General features: G+C 36.5%; 1 protein-coding gene across 4 annotated transcripts in view; it reads left to right on the forward strand.

The window, feature by feature from the left end:
- PPP3R1 (protein phosphatase 3 regulatory subunit B, alpha) overlaps positions 1-16,498 on the forward strand; it is a 77,955-nt gene that overhangs the window by 25,810 nt on the left and 35,647 nt on the right. For 3 of the 4 annotated variants that reach the window (XM_036119291.2, XM_036119293.2, XM_036119294.2), the window contains exon 2: positions 7,642-7,681. The exons of the other annotated variant lie outside the window; for it this stretch is intronic. In XM_036119291.2, the coding sequence (XP_035975184.1) occupies positions 7,642-7,681 (40 nt within the window). The remainder of the gene's footprint in view (positions 1-7,641; positions 7,682-16,498) is intronic. 4 annotated transcript variants of the gene reach the window in all.

Below are 16,498 nucleotides of genomic sequence, written 5' to 3' on the forward strand. Positions count from 1 at the left end.
CCCCAGTTTTATTGAGGTATAACTTACATATAATAAAATTAACCAATTTTAAGTGTATATTTAATGTGTCTTTTTTTTTTTTTTAAGATATTATTTATTTATTTGACGAGAGAGACAGCGAGAGAGGGAACACAAGCAGGGGGAGCGGGAGAGGGAGAAGCAGGCTTCCCACTGAGCAGGGAGCCCGATGCGGGGCTCGATCCCAGGACCCTGGGATCATGACCTGAGCCGAAGGCAGACGCTTAACGACTGAGCCACCCAGGCGCCCCTATTTAATGTGTCTTGACAAATGTATAGTTTTGTAAGCACCACCACAATCAAGATGTGTAGAACATTTCTGTCACCCTAAAATGTTACCTGGTACCCTTTTTCACTGACCCTCTTAACCCCTGATCTTTTGGTAACTATAGTTTGCCTTTTCTAGTACTTATAAATGGAATCATGCAGCATGTAACCTTTTGTACCTGGCTTCTTTCACTTACTGCTTTTGAGATTCATTTATGTTGTGTTTATGAGTTGTCTGTTCCTTTTCCTGAGTAGTACTCCATTGTCTGGATATACCACAGTTTATCCATTTGACAGCTGATGCACATTTAGATTGTTTCTTATTTGGGCTGTTAACAAAGCTTCTGTGGCCATATGTGTACAAATCTTTGCATGGACATGTTTTCATTTCTGAATGTTACATTAAACTTAATATTAAGAATCCATCAAACTCTCCCAAAATGGCTGTGTCATTTGGGGTTCCCACCAGCAATGTATAAAAATTTCATTTGTTCCATATCTTCAACATATGTCAACATTTTTACTTTTACCCACATATACTATATGTCTGGGTGTTAATTGCTGTTGCTGTGTTACACATTACCATTAACTTAGTGGCTTAAAACAGCACCTAGTTATTATTTCATAGTTCTGTAAGTCAAAGTTCAAATGGGGTGTCTCTTCAGGGACTCAAAAGGCTGAAATCCAGGTGTTGGCCAGAGTGAGCTCTCTTGTCTGGAGGTTTTGGGGAAGAATGTTTCCGGGCTCATTTAGGTTGTTGGCAGGATTCAGTTTCTTGCTGTTGTAGGATTGAGATCTCTGTTTCCTTGTTCACTGTCAGCTGGAGGCTACACTCAGCCCTTAGAAGCTGCATGCCCTCAGTGACATGTGGTGCACTCCCTAGTCTTGAATTCTCCTCATGGTTTGAATCTCTGACTTCCCCTCTTTGCTCCTAAAAGGCTCTTATGATTAGAACAGACCCACCCTAATAATGTTATCTTAAGGTCAACTGATGTGGAAACTTAATTACATGTACAAAATCCCTTTGAGCCAGTACCTAGGTTAGTATTTGAATAACTGGGAAAAGATGTTTGTATACCTAGGGCTGGGAATTTCAGAGAGGGCCATCTTAGAATTCTGCCTTGCACATAACCATTTGTTCTACATTTTCAGCAACATTTGGTATGTTAGTTTTTAAATTCTAGGCATATATATACTAGTTGCAAGTATTGTGGTATCTAATTGTAGTTTTAATTTGCATTTGGCTGATGTCTTACGATGTGAAACATCTTTTCATCTTGCTTATTTGCTGTGTCTATATCTTTTGTTATACAATATCTACTCAAGTGTTTTGTCTTTTCCTTTTTTTTAATATTGATATTCATTTGTTTTAGCATCATTTGTTGCAAAGGTTTTTTTTTTCCCCATTGAATTACCTGGACACCTTTGTCAAAAACACATAACTTTGTGTATGTGTATTTTACATTTTATTCTTTTGCATTGATCTTTATGTCTAGTCTTACACCAATATCACTCTATTAACAACTCTAGCTTTATAATAATTCTTTAAGTCAGATAGTGTAACTCCTTCAACATTGTTCCTATGTTTGGCTACTTAGGTCTATATGGAAATGCATTTGATTTTTGTATACACCTTGTATTGGGTGACTTTGCTTCATTTATTAGTTCTGATAGTCTTTTGCAGTTTGTTTAGTATTTATGTACATACATTAATGTTAATCATGTTATCTGCAAGTAAAGGCAGTTTAACTTCCTATTTTCAATCTGTATGCCTTTTATTTCTTCTCTCTCACCTGATTGCACTGGTGCAGATGTCTTACCTTGTTCCTGATCTGAGGGAGAAAGCATTTAGTCTTCCCCATATTAAGTATGATGTTAATTGTAGGCTTTTTGTAGATAGCCTTTATAGATTGAGGAAGATCCTTTGCTTGCTGGATTGTGGTTCTTATTTTTTCATGAATAGGTGTTGAAATTTGTCTTATTTGTTGAGATGATCATACGGTGTTTTTTCTTTTTTAGTCAGTGTAGTGAATCACATTGATTTGGAATATTAAACCAACCTTACATTGCTGGGATATTCCTCAGTTGGTCATGGAATTTTACTTTTAAAATTTTTTTCTGGATTTGCTCAAATATTGTTAAGGATTTTTGCATCTGTTGTCATGAAGAAGTATGGGAGTATAGTTTTCTTTTTTTGTAATGTTACTGTCTGATTTTGGTATGAGGGTAATATTGGCCTCATTAAATGAGTTAAAAAATATTCCTTTCCCCTTCTGCTTTCTGAAAGAATTTGTGTAGGGTTGGCATGTTTTTTCTTCGAGTATACGGTCAAATTGACCAGTGAAGCCATCCAGGTCTGTAGTTTTCTTTCTAGGGAAGTTTTTAACTCAAATTCAGTGTATTTTAATAGTTGTAGAGCTGTTCAGCTTTTCTCTTTTATCTTGAGTCAGTTTTGTCATATACTGTCTTTCAAGAAACTTGTCCGTTCATCTGAATTATAAAATTTGTTTTCATAATGTTGTTTAGAAAATTCCTTTATTTTTCTTGTAATGTCTACAGGATTTGTGTTGATTTGTCTTGGGGGTTTACTTATTGATCTTTTCCAAAAAATGGATTTTTGTCTTTATTGATTTTTCTTCTGTTTGTCTACTTCTATTTTATTAATTTCTCATTTTTTTCTTTCTAGTTTTCTCTTGGTTTAGGTTAACTTATTCTTTTTGTAGCTTTTTACTTTGGAACAGGTCATTGTGTTTTGGACCTTCTCTTGTAACAGCATTTTCCTCAAAACATTGCTTAACCTGTATCCCATAAATTCTGATAGGTTCTGTTTTCATTCTATTCAAAATATTTTCTGATTTCTCTTGTCATTTTCTCTGTGACTCATGGGTTATTATTAGAATTGTGTTTTGTTTCCAAATTTGAATATTCCCAAATACCTTTCTAGTTTAATTACATCCTAATGGGAGAATATATTCTGCATGATTTTAGACCTTTCAAGTTTATTGAGACTTTTTTAGGCTCAGAATAATGTCTTTGTGATTGTTCCATGTGCATTGGAAAAAAATGTTCTGCTGGTTTAGGACATGTTGGTTGATAGTGTGTTGTTGATTTTTTGTTGTTGTTCTACTGGTTTTCTGTCAGTTACTGTGAGAGAAATATTAAAATCCCCAAAATGATTGACTGTTTGCCCTTATGTTCTTTTAGTGTTTAATTTCATTTATGTGGAAACTCTGTTCCTGTGTGTGTGTTTTGTAGACCTAATTATAGTGTGGTGGTGGGAGTTCCTCACATATGCACACAATTTCTGGACATCAGCTGGATATCCTATAATTCAACTCAATTCTGACATCATCTACCTAGAGATAGCATCAGATTCCACAGGTGAAGGGCTCACCTAGCTCTGATTTAAAGTAGGCTTCTTGTAGAAAGCATACAGTTGCATCTTTTTTTTTTTTTTTAAGATTTATTTTAGAGAGGGAGAGACCTCCTGTGTGCGTGTGTGAGCAGGGGACAGAGGGAGAGAGGGAGTAAGAGAGAGGCAGACTTCCCGCTGAGCAGGGATCTGTGGAGCTCAATCCCAGGACCCTGGGTCAAAAATCAAGAGTTGGATGTTTAACCAGCTGAGCCACCCAGGCGCCCTACAGTTGCATCTTCTTTAATTGTAGTTTTTTTTTTTTTTTAAGATTTTATTTATTTATTTGCTAGAGAGAGAGTGAGCAAAAGTACAAGCAGGGGGAGCTGCAGGCAGAGGGAGAAGCTGTGGAACTCGATCCCAGGACCCTGATGCATGACTCGATCCCAGGACCCTGGCTGGGATCATGACCTGAGCTGAAGGCAGCCGCTTAACCGACTGAGCCACCCAGGCTTCCCTTAATTGTAGTTGTTAAGGGTGATACACTTAACATCATATCATTCTCAAAATGTTTGGATTTAAATCTGCCATCCTGCTATTTTACTTTCTGTTTTTTCCACATTTGATTTTTGTTTCTTTTTTCCTATTTATCTGCCTCCCTTTGGATTGAGTATTCTTTATGATACCATTTTATTTATCTTTTTATTAGAAAGTGGTTGCTCTAGGGTTTATAATATCCATCTTTAACATTATGCTCTACTTTCAAATAACATTGTAATGTTTCCCTCATAGTGTATGATCTTGACAACATACATCATTCTTGTGTCTCACATTTGAGCTGCTCTTATAATACAGTTTACTTCTACAGTATACATTTTACGCCCCAGAATATATTTTTATTATGTTTGTGTTAAACAGTCAGTTATATTTTAAAGACACTTAAAAATGAGAAAAAAGTCTTTTATATTTACGTAACATGTTTACCATTTCTGGTGATCTTCATTTCTTGGTCTAGATCCAAATTTCCATTTAGTATAATTTTTCTTCTGCCTGAAGAATTTTCTTACGACTTTTTTTGTAGTGCATGTGTATTGGAGCTTAATTCTTTTAGTTTTTGGTTATCTGGGGAAAGTATTTGCCTTACTATTTGAAAGATATTTTTGCTGGGCACAGATTAGACAGGTTGAGGTTGAAGTAATCTTTTGGATATATGGGTTCTAAGTTTGGGAGACAGATGAGGCATTCAGTGTTAGTGGATAAGCACTGAAGGGCTCCAGCTGGGCTGGTCCTTGGGTGTTGTGGATGCTGGCTAGCTGGGAATGATAAAGAGGATGGATTAGGTATCATTTATAAAGAATCGATAACATTATAAAGGTCAGTGGGTTGAAGAAACAAGGACCTGGTTTCAGAGTTCTCCATGAAGCTACTATATAATCTTTTTGCCCTCACTTTTTTTTTTTTTAAGTTTTATTTATTTATTTAAGTAATCTCTACACCCAGTGTGGGGCTTGACCTCATGAGCCTGAGATCAAAAGTCTCATGTTCTACTGACTGAGCCAGCCAGGCGCCCCATGCCCTCACTTTTAAGACAATTAAAATATTAATCATTATCATCAAAGAAACCCAAACCAAAACCAACCAAACCAAAAAAAAACAACAACCCAATTCAGAATGACAATCCAAAGTATTAATTGTATTGTTTTTTTGAGAGCCTCTCAAGAAACATACTTACTCTTAAGGTAGAGTAGAATGAGATTTTTTTTTTAAGTGTATTTTAAGGGGCTCCTGGGTGGCTTAGTTGGTTAAGCGTCTACCTTCTGCTCAGGTCATGATCCTGGGGTCCTGGGATCAGCCCCGCATTGGTGTCTCTGCTTGGCAGGGAGCCTGCTTCTCCTCCTCCCTCTACCTGCCACTCGCCCTGCTTGTGCTTGCTCTCTCTGTCAAATAAATAGACAAAATACATATATTTTTTTATTTGTCAGAGAGAGAGAGAGCACAAGCAGGGGGAGCAGCAGCGGGAGAGGGAGAAGGAGGCTCCTCACTGAGCAAGGAGCCCGATGTGGGACTTGATCCCAGGACCCCGGGATCATGACCTGAGCCAAAGGCAGACGCTTAACGACTGAGTGACCCAGGCGTCCCTAAATAGACAAAATTTTAAAAAATAAATAATAAATACATAAATAATAAATTTTAAAAAGTGTATTTTAAAAATTTAGGCATGAAATATGTGAGGCAGTAAAAGATAGGAATCATGGTAAGAATCTTAAATCCAGTAAGAGGTGGAATAAGCAAGAACTCTGTCTCTGCTCATTACTATCACGTTTTATTAATTTTTGCTATTTCTTCTATTTTTAATTGATAAAGTAACCTAAAATTAACCAGTTCTGGAAAATTGCCATTATCTGCTATAATTTTCAAGGGAAAGACTGGTTATTGGTGACATAAGAATTGAGGATGCTAATTTACTGGTAACCTTTCTTAGACCTCAAATTTACATAGTATAAGATACTTTTAGGAGTTTAAAAGCGAATGAGCCAAACTAAAATGTTTTTTTCAGGCTGTATTCAATAATTTCTTAATCTCTATATTTGTATGTTAATCCTATTATACACATTGCTAGACAAGGTCAAGATTAGGTAAATGGAATGAATATAGGATGCATGCTACTCTGATTTTATCACTGAACTTTAAAAGCTCAATTTATGTTATTTTATATTCTGTAGGCTTTTTTTAAAGACTTTATTTTAGAGATGGGGGCGGGAAGAAGCAGAGGGAGGGGGAGAAGCAGAGGGAGAGGGACAAGCAGACTCTATGCTGAGCCCAGAGCTGGATGGGGCTTGATCCCCTGACCCTGAGATCATGACCTGAGCCAAAATCCAGAGTAGGATGCTTAACCGATTGAACCATCCATGTGCCCCTAAATTCTGTAGACTTTTTAAAAGATCTTCATGATTTTTACCTCATGTGAGTCTGTTGTATTTGGAGTTTTTACTGTTTTAGATTTAGAACTACTCCTGGTTTTATAACTAATCAAAATGGTGTGATTATCCACCAGGTACTTGACCTCCCTGGGCTCAGTTCATTAAGAATTATTAAATGTAAGCTTTGGGCGAGGTCTGTAGTTTTTCTCAAGCTCTTTTTTTCCTTAAATAGATTCAAATGGAATCCTGTACAGAAAACAGATGGTTGGTTTTATATATTTTATAAATATAGGAATTCAGATAAATTATATCAACGTGGAGTTTATCCATGAAATAAGACTTAAGAAAAAAATTTGAATTGGCTATCTTACGTTAGACCCACCTTCCAATGAATATTTGTCTTATTTTAGTTGCACAGCATATAGAAAATTGTTTTAGTGCAGTTATAAATGTTTTTGGTTTTTTCTTTTTAAGAGCTTTACAGTCTCGGGCGCCTGGGTGGCTCAGTTGGTTAAGCGACTGCCTTCGACTCAGGTCATGATCCTGGAGTCCCAGGATCGAGTCCCACATCGGGCTCCCTGCTCAGCAGGGAGTCTGTTTCTCCCTCTGACCCTCCCCCCTCTCATGTGCTCTCTCTCTCTCTCTCATTCTCTCTCTCAAATAAATAAATAAATAAATAAATTTAAAAAAAAAAAAAAAAAGAGCTTTACAGTCTCAGGAAACTTCATTTAAATAGAGGTGGCAGGAGAAGCTTTTTTTCTGAGCTCTGTCCCAAATTGAATTCAGTTAGAGCCTTGATAGTCTCCAGTGTGTGGTAGTTTGGTAGACAACATATTTAGGGCATTAAAAATATTTAAAATAAATTTTAACTCAAATGTTTGTGTAAGTCACACAGCTCAGGCCTGTTTGATTCAAGAGCACTGTCATGTTGTGTAATATTTTTCATATCAAAAAACTAATTTATAGATCTAGCTACTTTGGTTTTTGGCTTATTTCCCTATGTTTTGTGACTCAAAATATTTAACCTTTTAAAGAAATTTGTGTCAATTTTGTGACTAATTATTATTTATTTCTTTTCTCCAGGGAAATGAGGCAAGTTATCCTTTGGAAATGTGCTCACACTGTAAGTCAGATATTCTTGTTATCAAGAATTTCTTTTATTTACACATCCCTATGTATGTATATATATCATACCCCTCTATATATCTTTATAGCAAAGTTAGCCCTTAACTATTTAAAGTGGGTAATGAATTTGACTTATAGTCTTTTTAAGTTATCAGAGTAGGGAAATTTTTTTAAATAGAACTGTTCTTTATTATCTACACTATGCTGTAGTTACAAATCAACCCTCAAATCTCAGTGGAGCAACCCAACAGAAGCTTTTCAGATTAATAAAGTTTCAGGTAAACAGCTAGTTTATTTATCCTTTGGTAACAAAATGTTTGTTGACGGCAAAACTTCCATAGACCAAGTAGCTATTGCAAAAGATGTTTCTCAGGGGAATGAGGAGTATAAAAAGTGTGGGTGGTCTGGTCATTTCTGACCTACTGGAGAACGTGAAGGAAGAAAATGACAGTTTTAGACATTCTTGATTTAAGGATCAGTCAGAGGACGAGGGAGATTAAATAAAAACCATAAAGTCTCTTGTGTGGAAGGGCAATAATTGGGTAAAGGAGAGATCTTTAGAATTGGATAGGGACGTTTGGTAAATTTAGTTGCCATCATGAGGTCCCAGAATCCCTAAACCATTCTGAATCTTCTTGCCCTTTCTGTCCCTGTTTGATGTAGCTGGCTCTTCCTTGTTCGGAGACTTCTTACCTTGTGATGAAGTGTCACTTCCTTAGTGTCTTCCTAAAACCATTTTCCCAGTTGCTCTTTATGTTTCATTGGTCTCCTTTTCCCAAAACACATGTCAATTTCATTCTCTTCTACACCTTTGTTTGCTTGTGAGCCCTGGGCAGAATGCTGTTCTGTCAGCTCTTTATTTGACTGACTGTGTTGTCATTCTGTCAGCATAAATGTCACCTGTTTGGAGATGTGTTCTCTCTCTCTACTCTGCTTAGATTCTCTCTTATCATGAATAGTACCCGGTTTATTTTCTTTAAAATAGTTATAATCTAAAATTATTTATTAATCATTTTATCTTACATTTTGTGACTTCCTACAATTTAAAAAAATTTTTTTAAATGGTCATACTCTTAAGACCAGTTACCTGTAATTCTGCCATCCCATCTCCTGTTTACATTTTATTTTACTGTTTCCTCCCAGGCTTTTTAAAATGAGTTTCTTGTGTAATTATGATCATATGTAGGTGTATGTTTCTATTTTAAACGTGAGGATAAATTGTTACATCAGCATATTGCTAGAATTGACTAAAAATCAAACCTAAATATGACACTGTAGACCAGGGGTTGGTAAACTACTGCCTACCGGCAGTTTTTGTTAATAAAGTTTTGTTGGAATACAGCTTGGGCCCATTTGCTTATATACTGCCTGTGGCTGTTTTCATGTGACAGTGGCAGAATTGAATAGTTGTAACAAAGACCATGTAGTATGCAAAGCCTAAAATATTTACTACCCAGCCTGTTACAGAAGAAGTTTGCCAAATCCTGTTACAGACTGTCGTGGTCCTCTGGATTGGAGAACTGTCACTTCTGACAGTGTCTAACCTGCCTCTGAAATAGGATCAAGATTAGAGTGGTTACATACTGGTGTCCCGGGTGTTATCTAGATCTATAATTCTTGTCTCTGGCAAAGTTTACTGTGTCAGTTTTATAGTTTCTTTAGAATTGAAAGGATTCTGTTTAAAATTGTGCCTTGCCACTTAGTGTTTGGTTTGAGCATGTGACATAATTATTTCTCCAGTTGCTGGTGGGCAAAAAGAAGGTCTGGAAATCTGTAATTAGCTGGGCTTCAGACTGCAAATAGAGTTGGGTGTGGCTATTGGGATTACAACAGGAAAGAGGTTTTAGGAAGTTAGTTTTTGTTTCTTTGCCAAGCAAAGAGGTCCCTAAGGGGACACACATCCAGGATGGCAAAGACCAATTTTTTTTTAAATGTGTGGTATTTAAAATTTCATACACTATTAAAGCTGCTCCTTTCAGTTTTATCATTAGAACTATGTCTTCTTTCTTACGACTTCATTTATGCTTTTATGAAACTGTTGAGCCTTGTTACTAAAGATCTATACTTGCCAGTGATTGTTCAACCAGCTATGCATCTTATCTGGATTTTTCTCTGTTCCCTATTTGGTTCACTAGAATAAAATGTGCTTTTACCAATTTTATACATGATTTGGATGAATTTCCCCAAAGAACCTGTCCACATTAAAACCGCTACTTTTCCCCCACCCACATGTTGCAGTAAACTTTTTTGCTCATTTAAGAAAACTCTTCATTATTGAAAGAGCTTATTGTTATCTGTGAATAGCTACCATTATAGATAAGAATGTTAAAACTAATCCTTGAGGCACTTCACTATTTATACTTCCTTGTTCAGGTAAAATGATGTCATGCCTTCTCATCCCTCCAAGACCCACCTCAATTCTATGTTCTTAATGAGGCTTTATATAATTGTCCCTGCCTTGAGTGGTCTTCTTAACTCTTCATGTAGTTACTGTCTGTTTTGTTCTTCTAGTATTTAAATTGTGCTTTTTAAAAAGGTAAGAAGAATCTAAATTATATCCTGTAAGGTACTGCCTTTGGCCCTGTGATACACAGATAAGTAAGCACCCACAAAGTGCTTACAGTCTGGCTGTTGGGTGAAATTATTACAGTACAAGTAAACCATTATGAGAAGTAAAAAAAGTTCTAAGGAGGGAAAATTACTTTTGGTTAAGGACATTAAGAAAAACTTCATGGAAGGGCACCTGGATGACTCAGTCAGTTAAGCGTCTGACTCTGCTCAGGTCATGATCTCAGGGTCCTGAGAGTGAGATCAAGTCCCTTGCCTGGCTCCACTTTAAGATTCTCTCTCTCTCCCTCTCTCTCTCCAAAAAAAAAAAAAAAAAAAGCTTTGTGGAAGGGATGATGCTTGAAAATGGTTTTGGAAGCTGTATAAGAATTGAATGCTGATTAACTTGGAATACAGCTGGGCCCATTTGCTTATATACTTTTTCAATCTCCTTAAATTCCATCCAGGTCTTCAACATTCTTTCCAAATCCCCTACATAATCCTTTCCAGTACTCTGCTTTTAATCAGTGCTTTGTCTCCTGATTCTTAAGAAAATTGGAAACATTTTAAGTGTTAGCCTTCACATGTCCCCACCTCCACCTTCCACCCCTGCCTGCTAATTTTTCCAGTCCCATTCATACTTTACTAACTGCTTCTGTCAGTGTCAGAGTTTGTGTTATAGCTCCCTTATTTAGGGTCAGCCTCTTGTACTTTTAACTTCATCCAGTCTCATCTCTAGGACCTTATTTTGTTTCTCTTGTTTATTTCCTATGTCTTCGATGTCTTCAGCCTCTTCATCTCTCTTCAGTTTATACATCTAACCAACTATGCTGTGATTCTGATCTTGTGTGTACCTTTTACTTTTTCTTCTACTTGAGCTTCTCAAAAAAAAAGCATATGCAGTTTTCTCTATTTCCTTATTTCTGCTCATTTCTTGGCCTGCTGCATTCTGGCTTTCATCTCATACTACTGTCATTAAACTGTTACTATTAAGGTCACCTTCATTTTATTGACACATTGCCTGTTTGCCAAATTTGATGGATTCAAGAAATCTGTAAAGTCATTTGTGATGGTTGGGGAAATTGGAGCATGATTATTTAATACCAAGGAGTTAATTATTACTTTATTAAATATTTTTTCAAGTAATGTTATTGTGATGTTTTTAAAAAGAACGTTTTAGAGATAAATACTGATCAATTACAAGGAAATGGTATGTCTGGAATTTGTTGTAAGATAATTGAAATGGGTGTATAAGTAAAATAAGATTTCTCATGTGTTAATTGAAGCTGGTTGAAGCTGGATGATAGGTATATGGGATTCATTAAACTATTTGATTCATTAAACTATTGTATGTGAAATTTTCCATTATTAAAAGATTTTTTTTTTAATGAATGGAAAAAGGGAGAGGGAAGTAACTAAAGAGTAATATCAAGAGAAATAATTGATTTATAGTTAAGTATGGCATGCAACACAGCAAGCTTTAAAAATAATAAGAGGCTGTTTAAGCAGTTTTCACCAGTAAAGGAATTGAGGCATTGACAGTAGAAGCGTAAGTGCAATGCCTGGCATAAAGCAGATGCTGAATAAATAGCTGTTGACTGAATAAGCTGGTAAGAGCTCACAGCTGGAGTAATAGACAACTATTTGGATAATTTAAAAGGCTGTACCTTTAGGAAAACTCAGTAGTTACCAATGGTGATTGGTATTTATTTTCATAAATAATCACAACAAATACTTATATGGCATTTGACATGTGCCAGGCATTGTTCTAAGCAATTCACATACATTAATCTTTTTAATCCTCACTATAGCCTCCTGAGAGAGGTTTATTTTCCCTGTTGTATAGATGAGAAAACAGGAGGTAGAGGGACTTCAGTAACAGGCTTCAGGCCACACAGCAGCAGGTAAAGTAACAAAACCATGAGTTGATCTCAAGTAGTCACGCTCCAGAGTCTTGTTTTTAATCACCTTCCTTATAGTAGGTTTTACAAGATAAATGTTATATTTGTGTTTATAGAATGATTTTAGGTAGAACTGGACTTGTCCAATACATAGATAGGTATTCTCGTCCTCCTCTCCTCCTCCTCCTCCTTCTTCTTATATTTTTGTTTCTCAATTCAGTGTTCACTTCTTATTGAGTTAAATTATTCTAGGCCATTGTGACTTTGTTGTCTGTTGTCTGTCTAACCTGGCTGGACTAGGAAATGTACACTCTACTGGGGTGATTTGCTCAAAGTTGAGACCTTAGTTGTAAGTTGGCATGATAACTTGGAAAAGTGGCTGAGTACAAGTTACTACTTCAGATAGGTGAAGCAGAGACTAAATGGGGGAATAGTTGGAAGTTTGAGTAGAAACTCAGATTCAGCTAATTTTTACTGATGATAAAACCAGTATAATTCTGAATGTTTCTGATAAAATTGGTAAACTTAGGTCTGGCTTATTTTTTAGATGAAAGACAAATTTTTTTTTTTTTTAGATTTTATTTATTTTAGAGATAGAGCATGAGCAGGGGGAGGGGCAAAGGGAGAGGGAGAGAGAGAATCCCAAACAGACTCTGCACTGAGTGGAGTCTAATGCGGGGCTCTATTCCATGACCCAAAGATCATGACCTGAGCTGAAATCAAGAGTCAAACGCCCAACCGACTGAACCACCCAGGCGCCTCAAGAAATCTTTTATCTAAAAACATTTCTCAATTTTCTTTCATTAGAAGGTGACTTCTTGGCCGACTCTGAAGGCATGTCCTTTTGCATAAAGAACTATCTGTAGAAACCTTGAAGACCTAATTAGCCTTTAGGACACTGCTCTCATTGTGAGTAAACAGTCTCATATTCAGGCAATTTTGCTTTTGGTTTGAGTATTTACAGGTGACTTGAAAGTGTAGAGACTACTTTGTGCTATTAATTTCTGCTTTTAATCAGATTGTTGCAGGGAAGTTTATGTATTCATATTCTTTAGAATCTAGTTTTTGTTATGAAAACAGACTTTTTCAGAGAAAAAGTTAATCTAAGGTGAATTTAATTTCTTTTATTTCTGCATTCCTCTTTTCCCTTCCTTATATGGACTAGCTTAATTCCATTCAGTATTTTTTTTTAAAAGATTTTATTTATTTGACAGAGAAAGACACAGCGAGAGAGGGAACACAAGCAGGGGGAGTGGGAGAGGGAGAAGCAGGCCTCCCGCAGAGCAGGGAGCCCAATGTGGGGCTCGATCCCAGGACCCTGGGATCATGACCTGAGCCAAAGGCAGATGCTTAATGACTGAGCCACCCAGGCACCCCTCAGTATTCATTTTTTTAAAGATTTTATTTACTTTAGAGTGCACCCACGAGTTGGGGGAGGGGCAGAGGGAGAGAGAGAGAATCTCAAGCAGACTGCCTGCTAAACACAGAGCCCCATGCAGGGTTCGATCTCATGACCCTGAGATCATGACCTGAGCTGAAATCAAGAGTCAGGTGCTTAACTGACTGAGTCACCCAGGCGCTCCCCATTCGATTTTTAAATAATGTGTGTTCTAAAGAGTGAGTTCTGGTTGACTCTCAAACCTTTATTCATCATCTCAGAAATCTTTGGAGGAAACCTTTTGAATATCAATAAAAATTCAGTTTGAATGTGCACAGGTCAAAATGTTTCAAAACATTTTATTCCTGGGGCTCCTGGGTGGCTCACTTGTTAAGCGTCTGCCTTCGGCTCAGGTCATGATCCCAGGGTCCTGGGATCGAGCCCCACATCGGGCTCTCTGCTCCACAAGAGGCCTGCTTCTCCCTCTCCCACTCCCCCTGCTTGTGTTCCCTCTCTCACTGTGTCTCTCTCTGTCAAATAAATAAAATCTTAAAAACAAACAAACAAACAAACAACATTTTATTCCTATAGGGGTGCCTGGGTGGCTCATTCAGGTAAGCATCTGCCTTTGGCTCAGCTCATGATTCCAGGCTCCTGGAATCAAGCCCTGCGTCGTGCTCCCCACTCAGCGGGTAGTCTGCTTCTCCTCTGCCCCACCTCCCTCTCCCCCTCCTCATGCTTGTGCTCCCCCTTTCTTACATGCACTCTCTCAAATAAGTAAAATCTTTTTAAAAAACCATTTTATTCCTACTGTACTATTTAATATTAGAAAACTTTTTTGTCATTAACTTTGAAATTGACTTTTACATTTGTTATTTTGATTAAAATATTCATAAATGTATCACATAGTTCATGTTTGTTAATCTACCAGCCATGATTTACCATTTACTTAGTAATTTAGTGATCCTGAACTCTTTATTTTGCCTGTCCACTGAGAATTACTTACATTCTGCTTTCTTTGAGTAAAACTTTAGAGCTGAATAACGGAGAGAAAGATGAAAAGTTTTCTAAAGCATAGTGTATGACTTGAACATCTGGGTTTTGAGTTGTTCACCTTGTTTTTTGTTATAGATAACTTAAAAAAAAATCCTGGATTGTCTGCTAGGTTCTAAATATTTTAAGTTTTTAGGCAGGTAGTGTTAAGAAAAACTGAGGTGCTAGACTATCCAATTTTGGTGTGGTAGCACTTACAAATTTGAGGTTTTAACAATGAAGTGCATGACATATAATGTGATAGTCCACCATAATTTCAATAATTTTGGGGTGCCTGGGTGGCTCAGTCGTTAAGCGTCTGCCTTTGGCTCAGGTCATGATCCCAGGGTTCTGGGATCGAGCCCCGCATCAGGCTTCCCACAGAGCGGGAAGCCTGCTTCTCCCTCTCCTGCTCCCCCTGCTTGTGTTCCCTCTCTGGCTGTCTCTCTCTCTGTCAAATAAATAAAAATAAAATCTTTTAAAAAAGGTTTTTTTTTTCAAGAATTTTATAGTGGTATGTAGAAGTTAGTTACTTTAACTGGTGAAAAAGCCTAGCCAACCAGTTAGCAAAAGTATAATGAATTCTTGGATCTCCTTCAGAATGTTATAGTAAAGGGTAAGGAAAAATATACAAAAAAGGAAAGATTTGGGGCACAAATACAGCGAGTAATAGCATCTGCCCAGAGTAAATTTCAAGAGATGTAATAGATAAAATAGAAGCAAAACTAATCAGTGAAATAGTAGGAGATAAGTAAAATCAAATCTTCTGATTGAAAGAGCATTGTGATAACCAAGAAGTTTTGGTGAAAAAGGATCAACATTTAGTCTCAACTTCTTTTGTAATTTTAAAATTCTAAAAGTAGAAAGAAAACCCTGAAAGCTGCTAGACAGGGAAAAAAATTGCCTAAAAAGAATAGGAGTCTGTTGGCATTGGATTTCTTAGCAGCAGCAGTAGATATTAGAAAGCTGTGGAGCAATTTATTCAAAGTTCTGAATTCCTAAATCCAGAATTTGGTACCAGTTGCAATGATTATTCAGGTATGAGATCAAATTAAAGACATTTTCAGAAATTTAAAGACTTGGGAAATTTACCTTTCATAAGTTCTTGAATATGTACCCAGAAAAATGAAATAGAAGTTAAAGAAGATGAAATGAGATCCAAGAAACCAGATCTCTAAGACACCAGTGAAAAGGTGTCTTAGAGAAAAGGATAACTGCTATGCCAGTGAGCTAGAAAACAACTGGTACAAATTAAAGCAAGAAGCTAGAATTGTCTGTGAAAAATGTCTTCAAGAAGAAAGAGAAGCCATTATATAAATTGTGTGCTGGAACCTACCTTCCTTCCCTTCCTTCTTCCCTTCCAGAATTTCTTAATGTAAAAGGCAGGTCAATAAGAAAAAAAAACAACCCTGAGTATATAGTGTCACATTATTGATAAACCAGATTGAACTCTGGAGCAGCCATAAATAAGTCTTGAATAATTGGTGTTGTAAAGTAAAAGAAGACTCTTAAATATGCATTCTTTTGTGAAAATACCATATTTTGGGGGGAGTTTGGGATGGGGAGTTGTACAAAACTAAAGTGCAACTAAGTGTTTAAATGCAACAGAACATAGGAACAGATAAAAATAAGAGGAAAACCTGGAGAATATGATGTGTAATGGGTTGGGGTTGGATTTGACTTACAAAACAATGGAAATCTTTAAGAGCTGTATCTTTTGAGTAAGATATACTACTGACCTACACAGTGTATGCTTAGGTTTAAAAAAAAAAAGGTGTGACTTTTAAGCCATGGTTATTAATAACAGAAAACTCGTGTTTTTATGATCTTATAAATATATCTTATAAATATGTGCTTTTTCAGTAGCTTATTGCCTATTTTGATTAGAACCACAATGTAGATAAACCAAAAGGAGAAAAACAACATCAATACAAACACCTTCAGTAGGAAAACCAGT

This window comes from Halichoerus grypus, chromosome 10, assembly GCF_964656455.1.
Source record: "Halichoerus grypus chromosome 10, mHalGry1.hap1.1, whole genome shotgun sequence".
Lineage (NCBI taxonomy): Eukaryota > Metazoa > Chordata > Mammalia > Carnivora > Phocidae > Halichoerus > Halichoerus grypus.